This window comes from Carassius gibelio, chromosome A3, assembly GCF_023724105.1.
Source record: "Carassius gibelio isolate Cgi1373 ecotype wild population from Czech Republic chromosome A3, carGib1.2-hapl.c, whole genome shotgun sequence".
Taxonomy (NCBI): Eukaryota; Metazoa; Chordata; class Actinopteri; order Cypriniformes; family Cyprinidae; genus Carassius; species Carassius gibelio.
Window position 1 is genome coordinate 23,645,115 of NC_068373.1, and position 26,548 is coordinate 23,671,662.

Genomic DNA, 26,548 nt, shown 5'->3' on the forward strand with positions numbered 1-26,548 from the left:
TAAATGAAAATGAATTATAGTTACAATTTTATATTAAGTGCAATTAGCTGAACTTTAGAGTGTTTTTTTTTTTTTTTTTTTTTTTTTTGCACACTTAAGACACTTTTTAAACCAAACCCCAGGCGTCGCAGCATAAATAGCTGCCCACTGCTCTGGTGTGTGTTTACAGTGTGTGTGTGTGTGTGTATATTCACTGCTGTGTGTGTGCGCACTTTGAATGGGTTAAATGCAGAACACGAATTCTGAGTATGGGTCACCATACTTGGCTGTATGTTATGTCACTTTTTCATAATTACTTCTATTGACCTTGAAATATAGTTAAAGTGTACAGAATGTGCAGAATGTGTTAACAAGAATTTCATGGTAAACCAAAATATACTTTAATGCAAGATCTATTGAAACTTGAATGTCATAAATATAAATATTTTTGTAAATTGCAATTTAGTACATTTAAAATGTATTAACTTTAAGTGTAATACTGAAGAAACATAAAAATAAGTGTACTTTTTAAAGCACGACAAAATGTGTACAAAATAAAAATATTTTAAAATGTACTTTCAAACTTTTAATTCAACAGTATCACAAATTGCAATTTTTTTAAATAGTGTTTAATAGTATTTTCACATCCCACTGTCACTTAAAATCATTATGTTGTGTTTGTAGTTTGTTTCCTGTTTCTGTGCTGGTTTTGTAGCCCATCTGCAGATTTGCTGTTGATTTGTTTCATCCCGATTGTTTCCCCAAGTTTAAGTCTGTATGTATAGCCCTTGTGTTTCCTATGTTCTTGGTCAGTTGTTATTCATTCTTGTTTTGCTTCATCATTAAATTTGTGGTTATATCCTCACCTTTCTTCTTTTTTAAATATATACCACAACAAATAGTCTGTTCTTCACACAGTGCTTCAAAACCCATAGTAGAGATGGACTAACATGCTCAGAGGTTCACAGTAAAAATTCACAAGAGTTTTAAGTGAAGTGTGTTCACAGTTTTTTGGGTGGACTGTTCTTTGATGGCCTCCAAACAGTGTGAAAAAAACAAAAACGCTTACATGCATGATGGATGTAACAGAGTATAGTGTTGCTATGGCCTTTTTTAACTAAACCAGCAACAGGAAGCAAAACAAGAGCAGGATTTCCTGTAACTGGTCCCTCAGAGCCTTTTTATTATTACCCATAATAATAAATAATAATTATTTTATTATTATTCAGATGAAAACCGGGAGGCTTATGACTGTCCTATTGACCGCCAAGTAAATTACACTGTCAAGGTCCAGAAAAGTAAGAGACATGGTCATAGTAGTCCATCTGCCATCAGTGGTTCAACCATTACATTATGAAGCGATAAGAATACTTTGTACATGAGTAAAGACTTTGTTCAACAATTTGTCTCCTATGTGTCTCTCGGCATCACCATAGTGTCATTTTGGAGAATTTGAGCTGAACGCAAGCAGCTCACGCTCTGCTGGAACGTGACATTACATCACTTGCTCACCAAGGTATCCCTAGCAGTGAATGGGTGCCGTCAGAATTAGAGTCCAAACTCATATAAATAAAGGACACCTACACAAGGCTTTGGAGATTAAAACAACCTAATGAGAGATTTGAACAAGCAATCAACTTCACAAGACATTAATTAATGGACTGGAGTTGTGTGGATTGCTTGTGGATTATTGTAATGTTTTTATCAGCTGTTTCGAATCTCATTCTGAAGGCACCCATTAACTGCTGAGGATCCATTGATGAGCAACTGATGTATATTGGGCCAAATCTTTTCCAAAGAAGAAACAAACTCATCCATATCCTGGATGACCTGAGTAAATTTTCAGCAAATGTTCTTTTTTGGGTGAACTATTCCTTTAAATATCTTGCACTATGATGCTACAGTACTTAATAGTTTGATTGTTAATTGTGTTACTTCAACACTTAGCACTTCATTGTTGTGACAACTGTGACGTGTAGATGATAAGTGCATCAATATGATTTACAGACTCATTTTGCAATCCTTTTTAGTCTGGTTGTGTAAACGTGGTGTTTGAGCTGATAATAATGAGGTTTGCAACCAAATACAGAAAGTACCATTACATTTTCTTGGTAGAGAAACCTGAGGTCAACCAGTTGCTTTCAGGAAATGGATGAGGACATTTAATTTGAAACTGCATCATCCAAATTAGCCAACAACTCTGGTTCATTCATTCATTCACTTTTATTTATAAAGCACTTTACAACTACACCTGCAGACCAAAGTGCGGTGCAATCAAGAAACACTTCATTAAAACACAAAACTTAAAAAAACACAACAACAACAAAGACTTGCCCGAACTCTCAAAGGCTAAAGACAAGAAGTAGTTTTTGACTTTGACTTTAAAAGTATTTAAAGATGAGGCCTTTCGAAGTTCCTGAGGAAGACCATTCGAGAGCCTCGGCCTCGCAACAGTAAAGGCCTGATCCCCTTTTAACTTTAAATGAGTATGAGGGACATAAGCAATAACTTATAATTGGATCTTAGAGACCTAAGTACTTGATGGTTCCATTCTTCTAAAACCAGTAGACAACTTGCATTTCATATGCAGACAGGTTCCCTCAAGATTCTTGATTCTATTAATGAGTAAGCTTAATTAAGGCCTGTGGTTAAAGGGTTAAGGTTACAAACTTAAAGTATAACATCCTGTCAGGAAATGACTAGTACCTTTTCAGTGTTTCTACATATTTGTTTTTACAGTGTACCTAACTGAACAACAATTATATATACAAGCTAACATGCTGTATCATAAATGTTCATATATTATTGACCAATTGGAGCTAGCAATTTAATGCACTTTTGATGTTTGTACTGTTAGGCATCTTTCTCCAGCTCTATCCAGGTTAATGTGCTGCTTGGATTCCTTTTTGTGTAATTTAGTTGAAAATATGTGCCTTATTATTTGATAATTTATCCTTCTTTACAAAAGTTGCTAAAAGTTGCCAAAATACTTTTGTAAAAAATAACTAGAATTGTTGCTAGGGTAGTATAAATCTATAGCAACAAAACTGCTAAGTTGGCAACGCTGTTGAGTGTTTGTTTGTTTGTCGAATACCTCCCTCTAGTGGTTTTCAGCATACCTTCATCAACTCAAATCTAAAGTATCTTCCGAAGGTAAAAAAATAAAGAAGGAAAAAGAAAGAAAGAAGAATCCTCTTGTTTTAAAGAGAGTGAAAGAAAATGTGACATAAATACAAGATCAAACATTACATGTGAAGCTTTACATTAAAGTTACACAAATGTGATTTAATCTGTGAATAAAATAATTAATGATTTTTATAATATATAATAAAGAAGAAAGAATAGTGACTGACCGAAAATCATCATAAAGCCAATCAATTAACCATTAAGTTAATTATCAAATGCATAAGCATATCTGTCAAATTGTTACTTAAATATATAAAAATGAGCGAGATAAATGAATTAATAAATAAAGGCATTGAGTGCAGAGCACTTAATATAATTCAACAGTAGAACAACCCATACATTTTGTTATTAAAAACCAGGTCTATCTATCTATCTATCTATCTATCTATCTATCTATCTATCTATCTATCTATCCATTTGAACCAAAACAGGAAAATGTTGCGTAAATTTTGTCAATGAAACATCTATGGTTATTAATTAATTATGATAATTATCATTACCATAACAACAACAACAAAACACAGACTTAATGCATTAATATTTTTGGTCAAGTCAATTCACCTTATATAGCGCTTTAAACAAAAAACATTGCGTCTAAGCAACTGAACAACATTCATTAGGAAAACAGTGTGTTCATAATGCAAATGTTTTTTTGTTTTTTTTTGGTTAAAAACATTAAACATCTGTATTGTGTTGCGATTTTTTTATCTTCCTCCTTTAACTGCATTGACTGTGTAGAGTTTTGTTGAATTTATTTATAAATCTAACATTCTGTAAAATTATATTTCAGAATATATAGTTCAAACTAGGGCTGGGCCATATATATTTTTAAAAATTATATCTCGATATTGTCACATTTTTTTACGATATATCTCAATATGTTTGCGTTTGCATTTAAATAATAAAAAAATGTGATTTTTGCAACAACAAAAAAAACAGCTAATGCAGTTTAAAAAAATCTAGAGCAAGTGATCACTTACTTCTTATTTAAATGAACATATGGAGGCCTATATGTAACTGAAGCAGTGAGAACAAGTGCAGAAAGTGCATTCTATCAACTTTTTAATGCATGCAATTTACAATTTAAACTATTAAACTGGGATACGTATTTTTTTTTTTTTTATTTATACAAAATAAAAAAATATTATAAGTTTTTTAGCTAAGAACACAAGTCTGTCAATTGTTGGCGGTTTTAAGAGAAGCTCTGTGGCATGAAACTATGTTCCCACTGACACTAAAAATTTGATTGGGAGGTAGTTGCTGAAGCACATAGCTATTTCTTATATATATATATATATATATATATATATATATATATATATATATATATATATATATATAATGAAAACTGGTACATATAACAGTGAAATTCCCTAATAGTGATTCCAAATGGCATTGTCTATGTTTCTCTATTCAAACATCAGCGGTCGAGTAAGTTTATTTATTCAGCGATCACAGTCGCAAACAATACAGACGAGATCTAATGACAGAACACAGACAGCTAAACGACGCATTCATTAAACCGCCAAACTCCAGCTTGTTAGTGTTTTCCATAAAGCGTTTTCCGATAATCGTCGGTGGCGCTTCCGCATTGACCAGGTTGCCAGATTGCTTAAAATAAGCAAACACAGGCCAGAAAATGTATCCTTGTAACAGCGAAGCTCTGATTCGGGGATTTAAACTCTTGTAATCTGGCGTCCGCTCTTATTTGAAAGCTCTCGAGCCTTGTAGAGCAGTCCGCAGTTACATGTTCCTTTTTTTTTTTTTGGAACGTTCGGCGCGTTCTTTTGGGAAAGTATGTTTGAATTTGAAATATTCGATATTCCCGATATTTTCAAATTTCACATTGTCGTCAAAATTTTTCCGATATTATCGCTAATATTCGCCCAGCCCTAGTTCAGACTATATAATTCGAAATAAAGACTGAATGATTTATTGATTTTCATTACAATAAATTAGCTGTATAGTAGTAGGTCTATAAAATTAAAAGTGATTTATCAATACCCAAAATATGCTTAAATTGTACCTAAACTTTATTCATGTGTGTGTTTAGGGTTAAATATTTGGCATTTAATAACTCTTAATTTGAAGAGCTCGTTGACGACATCACTTACTGGAGGCGTCTCAATACCGTTCGAGCTGACTATGCAGACAGCATTTAGACCACGCCCCTGTCGTTTCGCCATCATGTCTAAGTAGGCAGCTCACTGGGCTTTGACACGCGCAGTCTCTGTGCAGTGACGCGTCTTCTTGTCCTCACACTTGGAACAGTTCGCGGAGCGAAAATACGCAATGTCTGCTGTGCGCGTCAGTGACTGCTATAACAGGAGGACAACTCTACTCTCTGTCAGATAAACACCGTCGTTCATCTGCCTGTAGGTAAATACTAACTCACGATTCGTTTTCAATACTTTTTACCAATTATTTATTCATATTTACATGAGATCAGGTAGTTGCTCGGCGGGGCTGTATATGAAACAGGAAGTAACGTTAGCTCATAAGTTATTTTCTTTAAGGAAGGTTATTTGTCTGTATTTTGCGTCTAACGTTGCACACAATGATCGTAAACACGTTTTTGAGTTTAGTAAGCAATGGTTGGCCTTTGCCGACATTACCTATCTGATTTTGGAAATCTAAGACCAAAAATCTTCTGAAACTTGCCAACCACGGCCATTACAACAGTTATATCATCATGGTATATTTATAGCAATGAAACTCTGTGTTATATTAGAGGATTTCAGACTTTTTATGGACCTCCAAATACGGTTATCTTCTTGCAAGGGTCTCCTTTCTAAAATATATAAACACTGACGTGTTTAATGTATAAAGTAGAATTAAGATACAAAATATTATTATACTGAAAAAACTATTATAACTAGGCTATTACAAATACAGCTGCTTGTTTGCAGCATTAAATAATTTGCTCTTTTATTGTCACTGCACTAGAACCAAAACAAATTATTAAAATGTTACGTGCAAAGTATTTACTCCAGTTACGTTTTAAGTATGTCTTAAGACCTAATAGTAATATTGATTGTATTTGAGCTCTAAAAGCTTTTAATATTAGATATAATAAAAATAAAAATATATACATTTATATAATATAAATATAACCGATTTTACACAGGTCTCATAGCATTCCTTGTCACCGGGAGTTGTGTGTTGTCATAGTCTGTTGTTCAAGAGAGTCATGTATGGGGATTGTTTTCCAAAAAGAAGTGTTAATGTACCGTCACATAAACCCTGAACGCTTGATTGATCAGAGGTGTTACTAGGCCCAGCCCTCCTAAATTTCTACCCAGCCCTCCTAAATACTTGTGAATAACTTGCTTCAGCCCCTTTAAAACTCATGTTGTGAAAACCGCAGCATTTTTTTCAGATTTCATTTCAACACCTTTCCCAGCTGACGCTTTGTTATTCAATGCGTTCTTCAATCAGCAGTGCCAACTGCACAGAAACAGAAGAAAAGATGTGTGCATTTATTAAGAGACTGTCGTGACATCTCCACCTGTGCAGTTCTTTGATATGAATGCAGTTTACATAACGTAATTCAAGAGCAATGCAAAACTGTTTCCCATTTAAAAATAGTATCAATCACTCCACAAAAACACGAGTTACATTTTAGACGCAATGTTGTATGTTTTTTCTCTTTCTCACAAACAAAAATAGTTCCAACTAAGCCACAACAGAACTGTTGCACAACAACATGCAACTGTGTTTCGTTACTGAATAAATCTGTTTTGGAATAAATTAGGCGAGTCAGTGATTCAACGACACATTCATGAAGACGGTCACTTGCTTCGTTCAGAATGAATCAGCCGCTTGAAAAAATCTGTTGGTTGAATGATTCCCTCATTAAGGCCTATTAGCGGTTTTGTTTGTTTTAAATTTCATATTTCAGTGTTACATTTTCTTAACAGATTTTTTTTAAACATCATTAAATAGGAAAGGTTAATTTCTGTTAACTGGCGCATAGAATATATTGAATATTTAAATCTAAAAGGAGTTGGACAGGCCTTCAACCTGGCAAGGTACCCGCTAAAAAAAAACATGTTTGTGTTTGTGTTTGTAAAGAGAACAAGTGTGCGTGTATGTCAGGGGCGGACAGCTTATTGTGACATGAGCAAAATAAATATATGGGCCCACTTCCCTATTAATATATACTATTACCACCCAAAAACAGGAAAAATTTAGGCGCCAAATTATTTTTTTTAGGTGCCACAGAATAAATGTGTTTTATTTAATTTATTATTATTATTATTATTTTTACATTTAACATTTCAATCCTACTGTCATGTGTTTATATCTCATATTTTCTTGACTTTATCAGCATTTTATTCACCTTGTAGATGACCTGGGAACTAAGGTTCACTTAAAATGGGCATTAAATGTCTTTTCCAACTTGAAATATACAGTACTAAATGAACTGTTCATTATCTGTACCAATATCATGGACCATAAGCTTCACTTGGCCACGGAGTGTAATTTGGGCTCCTCCTCAGTGCATCTTGTAGACACGGCATTAGATCTGGCTTTTGTTCACACAGCGATGCTCTCGACAGCAGTGATGTGAATGCACAGTAAGAAAGGGAATGCAAACTAAAATGTATAAGTGTGGACAATCCATTAACACAGTTCATGCTCTGAGATCACTTCTAATGTGCTGATTATCTGAACCAGGTGTGTTAACAGAGAGACATACAAATTGTGTAGAGCAGGGGGTCACGAGGACTGGAATTGGGAACCACAAGGTTAGGCTTCCGTCAGATGCTAAAGCGATTGTGAGGTAACTGGACAGCAAGTGCAGTAAAAAAAAAAAGAAGTTTATGCATTAACAGAACACAGTGTAGACTAAGGTCTTGTTAAGAAGAAAAATTGGATGTGTATCGTCTCTGTTTAATACACAAACACATAGCAAATGATGCGACCGCAAAACAATCAGGAAAAAAAGGTATTACATGCCAATTTTAAGTTATTACATGTAAATACATAGGCCCAGTCGCCAGTGGTGACCTCAGCAAAAACTTTAATATTATTTTTCGCAAACGCAACTGTTTTAGTCTCAGTTTGGAGCCCTGCTGTTCAAATCCCAACATTGTTCGGCAGCATTGTCTACTAATAATGAAACTGTAAGCTGAACTGCTTCAAGAACAGCTCTATGTTGAGAAAAATCATGTAGCTTTTCAATTGCAAATCACACTCATCCTCCAGTGAAAATCTAGCCTTTAACACATATGAACGCATACTTTAATTATACTTATTTAAATATACTTAATTTAATTATACTTACTTTATAGTGCTCCACATGGAGATCTGATCTCACCATCATCAAATCTGTCTGTGATTACATGAAGAAACAGATGAAACTGAGACAAACTAAATTCAGAAGCATATATAAACACGCTTAACACAATATCGATAATTGTTGCTTTGAATATCACGTCAATACCGGTATATCGTGACATGTCAATGGAGTAAAGTACTTTTGTGGAAAGTGTCTTATTAATTAATTGCAGCCTGTTGGTTAAACTTCAACAATTTGCCAATTACCGTATTTTTTGGACTATAAGTCGCACCTGAGTATAAGTCGCATCAGTCCAAAAATACGTCATGGCGAGGAAAAAAAACATATATAAGTCACGCTGGACTATAAGTCGCATTTATTTAGACCCAAGCACCAAGAGAAAACATTACCGTCTCCAGCCGCGAGAGGGCGCTCTATGTCTTCAGTGTAGACTACAGGAGCACTGAGCAGTATAGAGCGCCCTCTCGCGGCTGTAGACGATAATGTTTACTCTTGGTTCATGACTTTTAGTTCATTTCTCTTGGTTCATGTCAAGTTAATTTTGATAAAAAAGTCGCACCTGACTATAAGTCGCAGGACCAGCCAAACTATGAAAAAAAGTGCGACTTATAGTCCGGAAAATACGGTAATATTCTTTTTGATTGATCTATTTATACTGAGAATTTTTTTTTTTTGGAGAAGTTTGTGTTTGACAATTTTGTGACAGATAGAATTCAGTTTACTGCACTTCTTATTCGTTTCCATGGTATCCGTAAAAAATGATTGGCTGTTGCACAACTCAGATATTCAATGACGTCAAAACAAAACAACATTTCTTCTTTATAATCCCTTGCCTATAAACAACCTGTCATCACATGGGATGGCTGCTAAACAATTATCCAACAAGCCAATCGATTCCTGACAAAATGAAGCCCCACCCTACATTCCATTCAATTACACCACAATAGGGAAGAAAAAAGTTGATTACAATGTTTGGCTCATGCTGACTTCCAAACAAATCCATATTTGAATTGTTGTGCGTAGTAACACACACCTGTGGTTCACTACTAAATGAATCTGCTGCATTGAACTGATCAATGGAATGAATATATGATTTTGTGACTCACTCAATAATTAATTTGTTGCCATTTACTGGTGGTTTAAGTTCATATTTGAAGTAGCATTTTATTTTTCTGTTAGATTTCACTTTTTTTATGTTATTTTGTTGAATAAATAAGTAAGTTAATTTCAGATCCTTGGTGTTTATATGTTGTTTCCTCATAGAAACCAAAAGGAAAAAGTACTCTATGCAATGACTTATTATTTTATCATAACATTTCTCTGGCAGCAAATACGGATCTTTTAGAAGAATTTGAAGAGTGCTGATTTGGTCTTGACTTGGACTCTGTTTAGCTGGTCTTGACTACAACACAACTGTGAACAAAAGTTATATTGTTTGTTTGGTGATAAATAAATATAAATTGGATTGATTGCATTTTAAATAGTCTGTGATTGCAAGATAGATAGATAGATAGATTGATATTGATATATATAATAAACGTTTGAATGCAAATCCACAATGGCTGAGATCTGAAAATATTTTAAGATTTAAGATGAAATAAATATTCCTTTGTGTTATTAAAACTGCTTTGTAATTAAAAAATATTGTGCATGTTGTAAGCTGTCACACCCAATGGAACCTCATCATAATGGCATGCATGTGCGGAATACCTCTGGGGCAAGTCACATTTAGAGAATACGTTTCTGTGACTACTTACATACCCTGAAAAATATCTTATTATGTTGCAATCAAAAATTGAGATTATCTGTTTACGCCTACCTGGGTCGCTAATGCTTATCCAAGTTGCTTAACCTGCTACCCCCGTTCTCTTAATGTAAAAGTGTCACGATGGTCTCGTAATGCCTGTTGTTTCATCGTTGGTGCAATTGTGGTTCAGGACTAGAGAATTTTTCACACTCTGATAGCTCAGACACTATTTTCTTTTTGGATTTGATACAACATATTAGAGTCATTAAATTTTAACTTGGTACAAATGTTTTGAAACCAATGCAAGGTTATATTTCTAAGATATTGACACGAGTATTTAAACCAGACTTTCTTCATTGTTTTAAATGCTGAACGTTCGTCCATATGTTGTTGACCCAGGTGCTGGACTCAATGTATAATGTCTAGACGAGGACGTTCAAAAAAATCCAAAGCTCACACATTTTCAGGACAGTGTGAGGGTCCTGGGCTCCATGTGTTTCTGCTCTGGACCAAAGAGGGAGAGCGCTGGCTGTCCTACAATGAGGGTGAGGTGACTGCTGAAGATCTCACCATCAGTGCAGCAAAGGCTGTGGGTAGGTTTGGGTGTGGGTGCCAGTAAGAGCTTGAGATTTTTTTTTTTTTTGCTTTCAGCCATCTAAAAGGTTTTCTGTCTTCCTCAGGAATCACTCCAGTCTGTCATGCCTTGTTTGCTCTTTATGACCCTGCATCTTCATGTTGGTACAGTCCAAATCACAAATTTAAAGTGGAAGACCAATCTTCCCTTTTGCTGCATTTCCGTATGAGGTAAATATGAAATTGTGTGCATGTGTAGAGATCTATTCAATATGCATACAGATCTGCATTGTGCCTGTATGGTGTTAATCATGAATAATCTTTATTTTTTTATAGATTTTACTTCCGTAACTGGCACGGGTTAGGTGAAAAGGAACCGCTAGTGACACGCCATGCATTACGGACTGCAACAGGAGCAGAGCCAGTTACGTCACCTTTGCTGGAGCTGACTTCCCTGGAATACCTCTTTGCTCAGGTGATTTTAAAATCTCTAAAAATAATTGAGAAAAATAATACTGAAATGCAGTAGCTTCACTGTTTTTGAGATATTTATTTCTAGACTGAGCAGATGTGATCATGAAACACCTGCATTACTTAAACTAAATAATCTGTCCTTTTAAGGGTCAGTTTCTCCTAATATAGACTTGTAAATTGTTGGCACCCAAGATCATTTAGAATTTAATTCCCCTTTAAGGGAACTCGCACTGCATCCTCTAGTGCAGTGGTTCCCAACCCTGGTCCCACAGGCACCCCAACACAGCACTTTTTGGATGTCTCCTTAATCCTGATTCAGGCCATCAGCTCATAAGTAGAGACTCCAAGACCTGAAATTGGTGTGTCAGAGAAAGGAGACAAAATGTGCAGTGTTTAGGTGCCTCCAGCACCAGGGTTGGAAACCACTGCTCTAGTGGACACTATTGGCAGTGGCATCAGCATGACCAGTGTCTGAATCATATGTGATAAACACTACAAAAACCATTGGACCGCGCAACCCTTGACGTCCAGAAGGATAAGAGGGTGTCTGTTATGCATTGTCATCAACTTTCCGGTTTGTTCTGCGCGTGTGAAAGCACATGCAGAAAAAGTCAAGTGAACACTTTAGAAACTGTGTGCCTCAGTGTCCCATATGTCTGACACTAGGGCTGTGTCGTTAATGCATCGATATCGCGATGTACGAATCCACGGTACTCACATCGCAGGATATGCGATGTAGGCTGTCGTAGTTGATCCATTATTCACTAACCGTATGGGCCAGCTGCTCCCCGGCCCTTGACGAATGTGATTCGCGGATTAATTGCACAGCTCAACCATCATACAGTCAAAGTTTATAATTTGCATGTGTTTTTAAGTCCTGTCAGTTTAACAGGGCACATATAAGAACGAGCAGAGAGAGAGAGAGCGCGAGAGAGCCTCGGCTGCGCGCGCACGCTCTCCTTCACCATCTTCAAACAACACGAGCGCTGTCTTGCTCTCTCTCCCTCGCGCATATTAATCAAAATCAATTGACACGATGGTGTCAAAAAAAAAAAAAAAAAACAGTGATGAAATGTTTTCTGTGTTGTCAAATCTTGAGCATTATCCTAAACTGCAGAGATAATAACACGTTTGATTCGCGAACTAATGATTCCTTTGAACCGATTCAATTTAATGAATGGTTTAAACAACTGACCTCTCCAACACTGAACTCACGAGACGTATGAATTGGTGTATTAAAAAAAATCTGTAACACTCTACAATAATGTTCTATTTATTAAACTATTTAACTACATTATTTAACAATTACTATTACTAAACTGCACTTCTACAACATTGTTAATTTCAACATTTAGGCTATAGCCTTCATTGTTGAAATCAAAAGTTGTACAGTATTTGTTAACATAGTTAATGCACTGTGAAGTAACCAAACAATGAACAGCTGTGATTTTATAAACTAAGATAAACAAAGATTTATAAATATAGTAACAAAAGTATTGCTCATGGTAAGATCATGTTAGTTAACATAATAACAATTCAAACCATATCCTAAAGTTACAAACAAATAATTTACTTAATAATAATAAATAATAATTTAAATAATACTCTGATGTTTAATTCATTTAAAATGAGAATGTAAGTGTGCTCACCCCATTTTTGTTTGTAAGAAAAAATTAGATTAGATTTCATATCTCAATATATATAGCAGAAAAATAAAATATCGCAATGTCATTTTTTTCCCAATATCGTGCAGCCCTATCTGATACACATGACCTTTGCATTATGTGTCTCGGCGAGCAGCACATGCTTTTACTGCTTGAGCAGTGCCGAATGAGGTCATTATTGCAAGTTCCAAAGAGATGTCTCCACTCATATTTGGCCCTATTCTCAAGGGTTGTGGGACAGGTTTCTGCCTCTCGCATCTCGGGTCCAGATGCAGACCTGAGGACATTCATGATTGATGCTTTTTGAGTGAAGAGTGTGTGCATTCAGTTTTTGAGGAAACTGAATGCACTTATTGTGGGACGGTTTGCTCTGTCCCTGTTGTAATCGGATGTGGGATGTGCGCACCCTTGGTTGGAACATCTTCAAATTGCTTTTCCACTGCGTGGTACTACTCAGTATGGTACAGCACGGCTCGGTCTGTGTTTCCACTGCAGATCAGTACTGCTTTAGAGTGGGCGGAATAATTCACATGTCATTATAGATGCACCGCCTCTATTGCCACGACTCCTGAAAAAATTGTTCATTCTGTGTCGCCCCATCAAGCTCTCGCTCTCCACTCCTCTGCTATCAACGAGAGGAATGTCTGTATTTCCTCAACAGACAACAGGAACACTCCACTGTTTTTGAAAATAGGCCCATTTCGAACTCCCCTAGAGTTAAACAGTTGACTTTAACTGTTTTTGAATCCATTCACCCAATCTCTGTGTATGGTGGTAGCACTTTTAGCATAGCTAAGCACAGATCATTAAATCTGATTAGACTGTAATCATCTCGCTCAAAAATTACCAAAGAGTTTCAATATTTTTCCTATTTAAAACTTGACTCTTATGTAGTTACATTGTGTACTAAGACCGACAGAAAATGAAAGAGTAGGAATTTTCTAGGCTGATATGTCTAGGGACTATACTCTCATTCCGGCGTATTAATCAAGGTACTTTGCAGCCGTACCATGGGTGCAGCAGGCGCAGTGATATTACACAGTGCCTGAAAATAGTACCCAGAAACTCTGCAACAAGCGCTTCGTAATATGGTAAATGGTAAATGGACTGCATTTATATAGCGCTTTCAACAGACCACATGGCCATCCAAAGCGCTTTACAATTTGCCTCACATTCACCCATTCATTCGATTGAACCACCAACCTTCTGGTTTGTAGACAACCTACATGAACCACTGAGCCACTGCCGCCGTAATATCTCTGGCCCCTCCAAAGTGAACCGTACCATTCGATACCATGCAGTGAAAAAGTGCCATAAGAGAGAGTGAACGTGCCTGGTATGATGCATTTGCAAGACTACTGAAAGAGAACGACCGGTAAGGAGCCAGATTGTTTGCATGGATGTATTCGGCTCTCGAAGGATTTGAAGGCTCTCGTAGCCAAACATTCCATGATTGTTTTTGGTTGTTTCTGATTCTTGAACAAAGCACGTTTAGCTCTCTAGGGATCTAATTGTGTGTCATGTGAGGCAGTCACAAAGATGGTTCCACCCAGGCTTGACTCTCTCTTAACTCACTCCATAGTTTGGTTCCTGCGGCCACCATTGTGGTGAGGCGGGAAGGAACACAGGGTTTGTAGGTGGGGCACAGGGAAAATGTAAGTTTCTGTTCATGCTCCTCTTGTTGCCTCTTTCCTTTCAAAAGTTGGTCTTTGACTTGGGCTAGTTCCATTGTAATTAGAGGTTTTTAAGTAGATGTACCACCTATGGCTATAGGTCAAGTCTCTTTTCAGGTTCCCTATTCAGGAAGTTGTTTTGTCAAAGTTGTACTAGTTGAGCCTGGCTTCCTTTCACAAGGTCTCCCCCCTGAGTTTGAGCTCTTTCACTACATAGTATTTCAGTTAGCAGGTTTGGGCTGCCTCCCCGGTGATTTCTAGGGCTTTACGTAGGTGGCCCCCCGAGGCTCCTTTTTTATATGTTAGTCTGCCTCCCCTAATTTCAGGGTATTTTCAAGCAGGCAGTCCCCTGGAATCCCGCATGCTTTGGGCTGTCTCCCCTGTGTTAGGTTTTCAAGTATATGGCCCATTGCTTCTAGGAACATATCTGTTTGAGAACAGTTTTGTTCCCAGCTTGGCTGAATGGGTTGTCCTTCCTTAAATATATATAAAAAAATGTTGGTTGGGTTCCCCTTCTCTCTCAAGTTATTTTAGCTGTACAAGCTTCATTGGAGTCAGGGCTAATGACGTCATAGGCTGTATGGTCCATTGGATTTGGAGTGTTTTCACGTGGGCTGCAGACACTGGTCAATCTGATGACATTCCCCATAGTGTCCACTAGAGGACACAGTGTCTTGGTCCCTCTTCGGGAATCATAGTTACATGCGTAATCCAAGATGTTTGTCATGAACGTTTTTGGAAAAAAATTATATTTAATCAAAATATCAGAAGTGGACCTTTCTGTAAAAATGATAGAATTCCTACCAGCAACTTATGAACCATATATACTTGTATATATACTTTTTTTTTTTAGTAATCCATTACATTCAGATGTTACATTTCATAACTTCCATTTCATTGCAACCTTAGCAATAGATCTGAGCTTTTCGACATTGGCATTGAAAAGATATGCACAATGTTTGATAGACTTACCCTATTTTTACTTTTATCTTTAGGTATTCTGATGTTAAGGAATAATAGTGTCTACCTTGCTTAAATGTAACTGGACAATAAGCACTGAAAATAGTCTGAATCCTTTGCTTCTGCTTTTTGTGCACATTTATGTGTGCCACCTTGTAAGTTTGACAGTGAAACTTTTGTGATTGGTTATTTAATCTGTATCTCTTGGTTTTTATTGAATATAATGTATAACTTGGTGTGCACATTTTTTTTCTTTCTTTTTTTTATTATACTGCTTTCTTGAATTAATGCACCTAATAATTATTTGCATATATAAGTTGTTGCAGATCCAACTGTTTTTGACATTGCTTCAAATTCAGTACGTTTTCTAGCTAGTGAATCAAAATTGGTTGCTTGTAAAAATAGATAAATAGCCTGAAAAAAAAAGAGGAAAATGACAATTAAAATGGGGAAAAACTGTTGCAGTACCATTTGACTGAGCATGCATGTAGGTTGAGGAAGTACAATAGCAGCGCTTCATGTTCAATACATGGTCAACATGAAGTTTTGAAAATATATATATATATATATATATATATCTAAAATATATTATTCTTTTTTTTAATCTCCTTACTATTGTCCAAACATTTTTTTTAATTGTCCAAGAGTTTTAAGTTGATTAAGGTGTTTTTGTTGATTTTCTTACCAGGCGAAATATGATTTTGTGAATGACTTGACCTGTTTGGATGCAGTGAGGGGAGAGGAAGAGATCAGTCGCTTTAAGAATGAATGTCTAGGTATGGCTGTGCTTCACCTCTCTTACACAGCACTGCAGAGCGACTCTTCTCTACAGGATGTGGCCAAGCAGACCAGGTGAGGACTTCAGCTTTCTTTACTGTTCTGAGAAAGATTTGAAACAAAGCTATTTAAAGAGCATATTAATTTAAAGATATGTTATTAAAGAATATTCTAATTTATAAAACAGCAGGTGGGTTGTATTTGAAGAGGTCCTATTTTTCAAAATTATTAACATCATTCTAGTTTGTTTGTTTTTTTTTCTTCTGAAAAAAATTAGTTTGTGACTTCTCCCACCCTTTCTCATTTGCTACAGTGCCTTGTTGAATTATAAGCGAATTTATAAGGGAATGCCTTCATTGTTCTGTTTATGCATTGAAATAGAGTGCTTTCCTGCAGTCATTCACAAGCTGGAAGTTTGCTGTGAAAAAATTTAGCTGCCCCATCATTTAAATCTGCTATAAACTATGAAGCTCATACTAAAATGATCTGGAACTTTGTTAAAAATAAGTCTTTGTTTACTTTAAAATAAAATGCAGAGCCCTAGATGCTACACATACCGACAGGCTTAGTTTCTGAACATTAAATGACATTTCACATTAAATGTATAAATGTGGACGGTCATGTGTCCAAAAATAATTCACAAGATGTTAGCAAGTTTCCATATTACAGAATGAGACATTTTTCCAGTGTAGTCAAGAAGTAGTCTTTTTTTCTAAGGAGGAAGTTAAAATACGCTTTCAAAGTACATTAAGCTCTTTTATATTGAAAGGGAAAATTATTTTTTTATGGTGTAAACCTGTTGTTGCCATTGCAGTATAGAACAGAGTTCCTTCAACCGTATTGGCATGTTTGTGCTCCATCTTTCAGCTTTCTCCATTGTATCCCTCAATCCTTTTCCCGACACATTGCCCAGAACAACGTCCTGACGAGGTTCCGTATTCGGCGCGTGTTCGCAAACTTTGTAACCAGTTTCCAGCAGCACACGGTGGGCAAGGGACAGTTTGGGTCACAAGAAGTTATGTACAAGTATATATCCACGCTGGAGCGTCTGGCACCAAAATTTGGCACCGAGACCTTTCCTGTGTTCAGTCTTGACCTGAGATCTGATGAAGATGGCAGTGGGTCGTACCTCATTGCCTCCCGAACACAAACTCCCTCTGAGGAAACCGTGAACGGTGAACCTACACATGAGATCAGAGTGTCTGGATCAACTGGTATATGTTGGAGGAAGGCGTCAGCACAATGGGTAAGTTGATGCAGCAAGTTATTCAGCCTTCTTCTTCGCTAGTAGAACTCTACTCTTAAATTCTTCCCGCTTTCCAGGGGAATGACTATATTTATAATCAGAACAGAGAAGCACAGTCACCTGATGAACAGGAAATGGACAACTGGAACACCTTCTGCGACTTCCCTGAGATCTCTCATATTGCCATTCAGGGCATAAACGTCTGCATCAGTCGCCAAGACAACATGTCAATGGTAAGCAGTCTGTATTTGGTTTTTATCCCATGTGTTTTTATTGTGACACATGCCCCACCTTCATATATTTGTGTTCCAGGACATGCGTTTGGGCTGCAGTCTTCAGGCTCGCTCTCTGGTTTCACTGCTGGATGGATATTTCCGCCTTACAACGGACGCGCATCATTATCTTTGTCACGAAGTGGCTCCACCCAGAGTGGTTCTCAGTGGGACCAATGACCTGCACGGTCCCATACTGTACGTCGGTCGCATCTCCACATGCAGCCATCTGGTCTTCCGCCATTTTTACTAATGTGTTCACTCTTTTTCTTCATCTTAGGGATGAGTTTGTGCTCCAAAAACTAAAGAAAGAAGCAGAGGAGGGATCGTTCATTGTGCGTTGGAGTATTTTGGATTACGATCGCATAATCCTGGCATCTCTGAGTCGAACAAAGGTAATATTCTAGTTCGAGGTTTCAGAGTAAACTCTTGACAATGATTTGATTGGCTGAGTTTAAGAATTGTGAAATGATTGTGTGATATGTTAAGTATTATTAACAGTGCTTAATAATTAAGCTTGTGGATGTAAAAGGGATTTACTTGATAGACAGGCGAACATGCTTTGGCTTGACTTACAGCTAGGTGACAACTGTGAGTTTACAATTAATGGAATTCAGTGGAAGAGACACGACGAGGTCAAGCTTGTTTGTGAGAATCGTGTCCAATGCTTGACTCATCCCACATCTTTTGCACTACAGGCATGAGCAATATGAAATTGCATGGCATGTTGAGGAGACGAGCGAAAAAAAATCCCATAGAAGCCATAATATACATATATAGATCTTTTGGTTAAAATGACAGGTTGCTCTCTGATGGTGTAGGCCAGACTACTCCAATCATTGAGTCTGCTTGAACTCCGCCCCTTTATTGCAATCCGACTACAAGCTGCCTTCGCTTGCAGCATCCTCATCTTAAAATCCAATCAACAATCAATGTATAGAACCAAGTCCAGGAACTGTTACCAAGTCTGTTTCACTCAGATTTGCGTCAAAGTACAGAAGAAAAGATCTGTCGCTACATGCGTCTCATTTCTGTCTGACTTTTGATTCTGACAGGATGGAGAGAATCCAACATACAAACAGTTCAGAATTACGCTGAAGGGCTCCAAGTTCAGACTGGAAGGATGGGATCAAGAATTCTCCAGCATAAAGGAGCTCACCAATAGCTTAAAGACCTTCGTGCTGAAGTCTGGAGAAGACAGCTTCACTCTGAAGAAGTGCTGCCTGCCCAGACCAGGAGGTGAGCGTGTATTTTCTGCTTAGCAGACCTCACAGTCAAACTTTCTGAGTCATCCTGGAGTACATCTCTGATTAGGAACAATTCCACAGAAGTACATGATTCTTATCATTTAGTGAGTCATCCTGTTAACGGGTTTTTATGGTTCTCTTGCAGAGCTATCAAACCTTCTCGTAATGAGAAAGGGTGCCAACAGCAGCATTAAAACCGTCTCTGAAACCCTAAACCTGAGCCAACTGCGCTTTCATCAAATTAAGGACAAAGAAATTACAAAGGTATGTAATTGTACACAATCATTCACCTTCTTATCATCATGAGTTCAGCACCAAAGCGTCGATAAAGGGCTTTTTTATGCATTCCACATGGGCAGATAGGTTTTACTGATAAAATGAAAGCAGACAAGATGTCGTTTTTCATATTTCAAATGTGTTGGTACTTTTGACCTGAAAAACATTGCATTAAACATGTTTTTTTTTTTTTTATATGAAACCTTATATTTTTTTCCTAAATACAGTAATTACATTTTGTGATTAATTATTAATTACTAATTTGCATATTTTTTGCTAGATTGGAAATAGCACAAAAACATATATTGTACAATAACACAAATTTCATATAACTTCAAAAGCTTTTTATTTATAAAGAATTTCATTTTATTTAAATGTTTTCCCCTTCACTGACGTTTTCAAGTACTTTATTACTGGCAATTTTTTTGTTTTGATGGAAATTCATGATGGAACAGTCATAAATAATAAAATGATAAAAAAATCTAAAAACATGAAGAATGTGAAGTTAACGTGACAAAGAGAATAAAGTTAACTCTGGGGTCATGAAGTACCATAACTAAAGAACTACTTTTTGACCTTATTTGCTGGATGCAGGAGCAGCACTTGGGACGAGGCACCAGGACTAACATTTACGCGGGCTGGCTGAAGATTCACAGTTCACTCGAAGACGATGACGACGAGTCTAACAACAATCACCGCAATGTGAAAGGCATCCGGGTTGTCCTTAAAATTCTGGACCAGAGCCACAAGGATATAGCACTAGTAAGAGTCATCTGATAATGCATCGTAAACCACAGTGAAAGTGCAGATGAGATCTCACTGATTGTGTTTATTTCTAGGCATTCTTCGAGACTGCTAGTCTCATGAGTCAAGTGTCTCACTGTCATCTGGTCTTTGTGCATGGAGTTTCAGTTAAAGGATCTGAGAGTGAGTGCTGTGCCCTTTTAGACTTCCTCTTTAAAGGCCGCAAGTGTCGTCAAAGCTGTTTTTGCCATTTTTTTTTTAAAAGCTCAATCTGTTCTTTTTAACATCCGCCGAACACATTATGTATCTGTTGACTTTACTGTTCTTATGTGAACAGACATCATGGTGGAGGAGTTTGTGGAGTTCGGCCCATTAGATGTGCTCCTGCACCGAGAGAAGGCGCATGTCACTCCTCAGTGGAAGTTTACTGTGGCTAAACAGCTTGCCAGCGCTCTCTGCTATCTTGTGAGTTATAAATACTATATGGAATTTCTGAAAAAAAAAAAAAATAGAACAGCTTACGTCAATAATTGTGAAAAAAAACTCTCTGATCCTTCCATATTATTATTAGTCTCTTTTTGAGTGAATCACACAAAAATACAAATTTCAAACTTTACCCCAAAATCTAAATATTGTGTAACATGGTTGATATTTACATCCAGTTCTCATCAGTGTAATTAGACAAATATATTTGATATCATCGAATTAAAAAATGTTCATTAGCAAAGAAAACCATTTAAGAAATCTCTGTGATATTTCACCTGAAAATCAAAGGACCAATTATTATAAGAAATTGAATTTTATATTTAGGAACGTTTATTTTATTATTATTGTAACATTATTGTCAAGCCCGATTATTATTACTTTTATGTGAAAAAATTAATGCTACAGCGTGTAATTATTATTATTGCAATAATTTAATTTGCTCAAGGACATGATGCTTTTCATACTGTATTACTGTAATTAGATGAGTAATAAAGATTTAGACATTTAGATTAAATGTCATGAAATTCCACAAATGCACTATAAGGTTGACCATCCATAACCTTGTTCTTCACAGGAGACAAAGCGTCTGGTCCATGGAAATGTCTGTGGCAAAAATATTCTGGTGGTCCGGAAGGGTTTGGAGGAGGGGACATCACCTTTTGTGAAGCTCAGTGACCCCGGCGTCTCTCTGTCGGCTCTGTCTCGTGCAGGTAACCGAGAGCTATGTGGTTATTCACACGTCTTGTAGAGAAGAGTACATCCTGTACCCCTCCATCTGTGTTATTTCTTTAGTCACATCAGTCCGCTTGTCACTACTGTTTACTTCATCAGATTCTCTCATGGTTCACAGAACAGGAAGCTACGAACCAACCACTTCCTTATGGTGATGCACACTTCCTTTAGTCTAGTGTCAGGATGATCATATTTACAGCACTGAAGCAACTGCCCAGAATGTATAGTGACAGAAACCCTAATTATTAAACAGCACGCTGTTTGTGTTTCAGACTTGAATGTTGCCTCAAATCATGTGGCTATTTTAGGAGAGGTGTTGTTACTTTTTAAGTGAAAATCCAAGTCCAGAAACCACATAGAAGCCCCAAGCAAATGCATAGCAATGCACTAATAACACTCAGAACACCCATTTACTTTTGTTTCATGTGTGTTTTACATGAAGAGCGTGTGGAGCGCATCCCGTGGATCGCTCCGGAGTGTATCGCCGACGGGGCCCGCATAAGAAGCGCTGCGGACCAGTGGAGCTTTGGAGCGACTCTGCTGGAAATCTGCAACAACGGAGATCTTCCAATCAGCGGCAGCACACTCCCCGAGGTACGGCTTCCTCCAGCTGTGTACCTGACAGCACACACTCGCACCGCTTTCTTATAAACTCTCCTCCGTCTACAGAAAGAGCGATTCTATGAGACGCAGAGTCGTCTGGCGGTGCCGTCTTCTCAAGAGCTGGCGAGCTTCATCAGCATGTGTCTGACATATGACCCCGCTGCACGGCCGTCCTTCCGGACCATTCTGAGAGAGCTAACGGAGATTCAGATTAAAAGTGAGGTTTTGAACGCAGTGGAATCGTGCACATGCTTGGCTTTCCTGTTGTTTTTTTGGTGGTGCAATTATGGTGTCGGATGTTAGATGAAACAAAAGAACATATTTTGGATGTGTTTATTTTTTTGTCCATTGAAAGTTAATGGGGCCTAATGTTGTTCATAATGGCTTCTTTTGCGTTTCACTTTTGTTTGTGACTTCAGAAATGTATATGTTATTGTCTTCTTCAATAAGATCCAGACATTTCATCCGAATGCGAGTCACTCCCAGACAGAGACCCCAGCATCTTTTACAAGCGTTACCTGAAGAAGATCAGGGATCTGGGAGAGGTCCGTGTACGGTTTCTGCTCAATACATTGTTCAGGTCTTACAGTCATATTTCAGTTTCATATGATACCCTGTGACTTGCTTTCAGGGACATTTTGGAAAGGTGATGCTGTACGTCTACGACCCTGCCAATGACGGAACAGGAGAATATGTGGCGGTGAAGGCATTGAAACAAGAGAGTGGAAGTAACCTCCATGATTCCTGGCTGAAGGAGATCGAGATACTAAAATCACTTTACCACAGCAATATCGTCAAATACAAGGGGTGCTGTACTGAAATGGGTGAGCAAAGCCACTAGCTTAAACCCATCTTGAAATAAAGTTTTGACACTTTTTTTCATGTTTAGTAGTAGACATGTGCTGGTATTCGGTAATGCGGTAAATCACGGTAATTAATATGCACGATATTTTTATCGTAGGCACTTCTAAATACCGTGAATAATTATGTAATACAAATTTGGAATGCATTTTAAGAATACTATTCCGATCAACTGATCAAAATGCACAACATCGCTGTATGCTGCTTGAAAAACTCATACGCGCTCTGATGTAAACAAGCATGCATAAGAGAAACATGGGGGAACAGGAGAGATGTGCTAAATGAAAGCAAATTCACTCTCTGACAGCAGATGGCGCTAAACTGGAAAAAAAATAGCAGCCTTTACTCTGGAAACCCCATAAATGAGCAGCTGCACTACTTATGTAAAACGTATTTAAATAGCCATTCAAATTTGTGGATTTGCAATAGGGTTCATCACAGCCAGGCAATTAAATATTTAGATTTGGACTACAACATGGTTATTTAACCTGTTATACTGTATTATGACCCCTTTTTAAACTAAATTCAAATACCGTGATAATACCGTATACTGTGATAAAAGCATGAGCAATCAATTGCAACAGGAATATTTGATACCGGCATATTCCTATTTAGTAGCTTTTCAAGTGTACAGATTGTAACAGATAACACGTCTCAGATTCTAGGAAAATGGAACCAAATTTAATTGTTAAAAATGCATTTATATATATATAATATTTCATCTACTCATGCAAACTGTGACAGCCACACTCAAGGAGTACTATATGTGGTATTTTGTTTTAGGTGGACAGGTAGTTCAGTTAATCATGGAGTATCTTCCACTGGGAAGCCTCAGAGAGTACATCCCAAAACACCGGTTGGGAATCGCACAGAGTCTCCTGTTTGCGCAGCAGATCTGTATGGTGAGGAAGTCATACCCTTCAAAGTCATTCTGAAGCTACTAAAGAGAAACTAATCGTCCTTACTCTGCTATCCAATCTGTACTTCCGCACCCACAGGGGATGGACTATCTGCACTCCAAGCGGTACATCCACCGGGATTTGGCTGCACGAAATGTGTTGGTGGAGAATGAAGGTGTGGTTAAGATCGGTGACTTTGGCTTGACAAAGTACATTCCCGAAGGGGAGATCTACTATCGGGTTCGTGAGGACGGAGACAGCCCTGTGTTCTGGTAAGCTGTAATAGCTGGAGCCTTGGGGACTTGGGTAATGATCTCTAATGTTGATAACATCCTGGAGAATGCTTTTGTCAATACAGCATGATCTTCTAATGGATTAATGGACATCATTACACATAATTTGCTGCCACTCAGTGAAAGCATAAGTATGTTTGTTATTGATCGACACAATTATTGAATTCCACAGAAACTAAAATAATTGAATAAGAAAAAACCTTTGGCAACCTTACATTTATCTCTGCACTTGTTTATCTTTTTAATTATTAAATTCATCGCTGGATTTACACAAACAGCAGTTATTCTGAATTATTATTATTATTATTTTTTTTAGGTATGCCATAGAGTGCCTGAAGGAGAGCAAGTTTTCCTTTGCTTCTGATGTTTGGTCCTTTGCTGTGACCCTCTATGAGATTTTGACCAACTGCAACCATCGTCAAAGCCCCCCTTCGGTATGTCTCGCTTTATGACATTTTTGCATTTTACATCTTTACATTTAACATTTTTGTTTCTAATGTTTATATAAAAAGTACACTTTGTAATGTTCCAACTTTACACACAAAGAAATAATTGGCACATTTGCTAAATATACAAGAAGGACTTATGGCTCACAGCGAACAAGTGTGTTGCTGTCTCTGTAAACCTGCAGTAATCAATAAAATGACCAAATATTTCCATTTTATTGACATGTACAATATATGAAATACAAATGACAAATGGTCGACAAAAAGCTCTGGTGTGATGAAATGTAATTTTAGTTAATATTTAGTCATTTTTTTATATTTTTAGTTCAAGTTTTAGTCATTTAGTTGTGCTTTGTAATTGTTTATTTCAGTTTTAGTTTATTTATTTTTTTTGCATCAAGTTAAACTAAGTGAAACTGATTCCCTTGAAAACTAGCTGAAATGCAATACGTTTCAGGGGTTATACATATTTTATTTCAGTAAATATTTTGTTTGTTTTTTCAAGTAATTTTTTTTTTAATGGTTTTAGTTCTAGTATCTTTTAAATTGATGGAAGACTTTGTTTTGCATAGAAATTCTTTGAGATGATGGGATTGGTCCAAGGTCAGATGACTGTGGTTAAACTTATTACCCTCCTGGAGAAAAAAGAGAGACTGCCTTGCCCTCGAGACTGCCCTCGTGAGGTAACGTGAAACTAAGCAGCACAAATATTCATAAATGCAAAAAAATACAGCAAAAGTATTCTTGCATATTTATTTGTTCGACCCACGAATCCTCTTTACAGGTTTATTTACTGATGGAGCAATGCTGGGATGTCAGCCCTGGGCAGCGTCCATCGTTCAGTTCCCTGGCTGAGTCTCTGAAGGAGATCAGGCAAATGTACAAACCGCAACCATCTCTGCAGCTCGCTCAGCTCAACCATCGCTGACCTGCTCTGTCCTCTCTCTCTGTGCTGTTCTCACAGCCTGTAACCACAGCACTTCACTGTGAGCCTGACCACACTTAGCTCATTTGGCTGTATCTTCAGAAAAGAGGATGTTTTTTTTTTTTCAAATATTCAGATGAGGGAACCTACATACTGTACCTCTTTTTCTACTAAAACTGTGCCGGTGTCTGTGCTAGACTCTGAGCTTGGTTCTACAAACCTCTCTTCGAGCTCGCCGCTTTCAGTCACTTGTGATTAATAACTCGGCTAACTGTTACTCTATAGCCACCAGCTCCAGCATCAGCACAGTTCTTCTGTCAGTGGAAAAAAAAGGTAACTGTGACCTTATGTGCTCTTTAAAGCAATCGTATGAAAGTTTTTACCTTGAACTATCAGTTCCAAAATCCAAGACTTATAAGAAGGCGAATGGCGTTTGGTTTCTTTACCGTAGTCCACTGCAAATGTCTGTTCTGGGAGTATGTAAGTTTGGTGAGCGGGTACAAAATCCCTCCAAAGGAGTGAAATGCTTTACTGCAGCAACGGACGCACGTATACAGCGATCCACTGTAAAAGCTACAGTGATTTCCTGAAATTAACTGTAGGGGGCTTTAAAGTCGCAAAAATTCACAAAACAACAAACAGTTGCTTTAAGTCAAGTGTCTTGCTGTTAAAACCATAATAACCAAAGAATGCATGGTTGTGGACATTATTCATTCTTTATTTCATTCCCACTGTAACATATTATTCTGTAAATACTGTCATGTGTTTAGTTGCTTTCCAGCTTACTTCCTCTTTCCCCAGTCCTGCTGTTTTACATTATATATTGGGAGTAAGCGAAGACTGTGACTGGCTGTTATTCTGAAGACCTTTATAATATGAATTTCCTTTTTTTACAGTATGATACAAATGGCGCTTTGAATGTTTTTATTTTTTATTTATATTTTGTCTCTTTGAAAAATGTGCAATTCTTCCTGTTTGATGGCCTTGTGTACATCATCTTGTGTGAAATGCTATAGTCTTAATGTCCCACTGAATGTATCTATAAAAACTCTTTTAATAAATGTAATTATTCAAAGCGTATATCAAGATACTATCTTTTGAGGGGTATTTCATTATTTAGAAGTGTGTATATATGTATATATATTATTATTATTATTGTTATTTTTTTTTCATTCAGAAA

The 26,548-nt window shown here is 37.1% G+C and overlaps 1 protein-coding gene across 3 annotated transcripts; it reads left to right on the top strand.

Moving 5' to 3' along the window:
* Positions 1-5,377: 5,377 nt before the first annotated feature.
* On the top strand, positions 5,378-26,448 carry LOC127952543 (non-receptor tyrosine-protein kinase TYK2-like). 3 transcript variants are annotated; one of them, XM_052551110.1, is made up of 24 exons: positions 5,378-5,544; positions 10,617-10,810; positions 10,898-11,021; positions 11,127-11,265; positions 16,250-16,413; positions 17,206-17,584; positions 17,662-17,817; positions 17,897-18,054; positions 18,137-18,251; positions 18,912-19,095; positions 19,249-19,367; positions 19,974-20,141; positions 20,219-20,306; positions 20,461-20,588; positions 21,184-21,319; positions 21,784-21,935; positions 22,011-22,161; positions 22,395-22,489; positions 22,576-22,768; positions 23,589-23,707; positions 23,804-23,976; positions 24,314-24,431; positions 25,016-25,126; positions 25,228-26,448. In XM_052551110.1, exons 2-24 carry the CDS (start codon positions 10,636-10,638, stop codon positions 25,369-25,371), a joined length of 3,489 nt encoding a protein of 1,162 aa, XP_052407070.1. In that variant the 5' UTR covers positions 5,378-5,544; positions 10,617-10,635; the 3' UTR covers positions 25,372-26,448. The 3 variants fall into 3 exon arrangements, with proteins under 3 accessions (XP_052407070.1, XP_052407093.1, XP_052407081.1); XM_052551133.1 differs by having other exon boundaries at positions 17,686-17,817; XM_052551121.1 differs by having other exon boundaries at positions 5,385-5,540.
* The last annotated feature ends 100 nt before the right edge of the window (positions 26,449-26,548 follow it).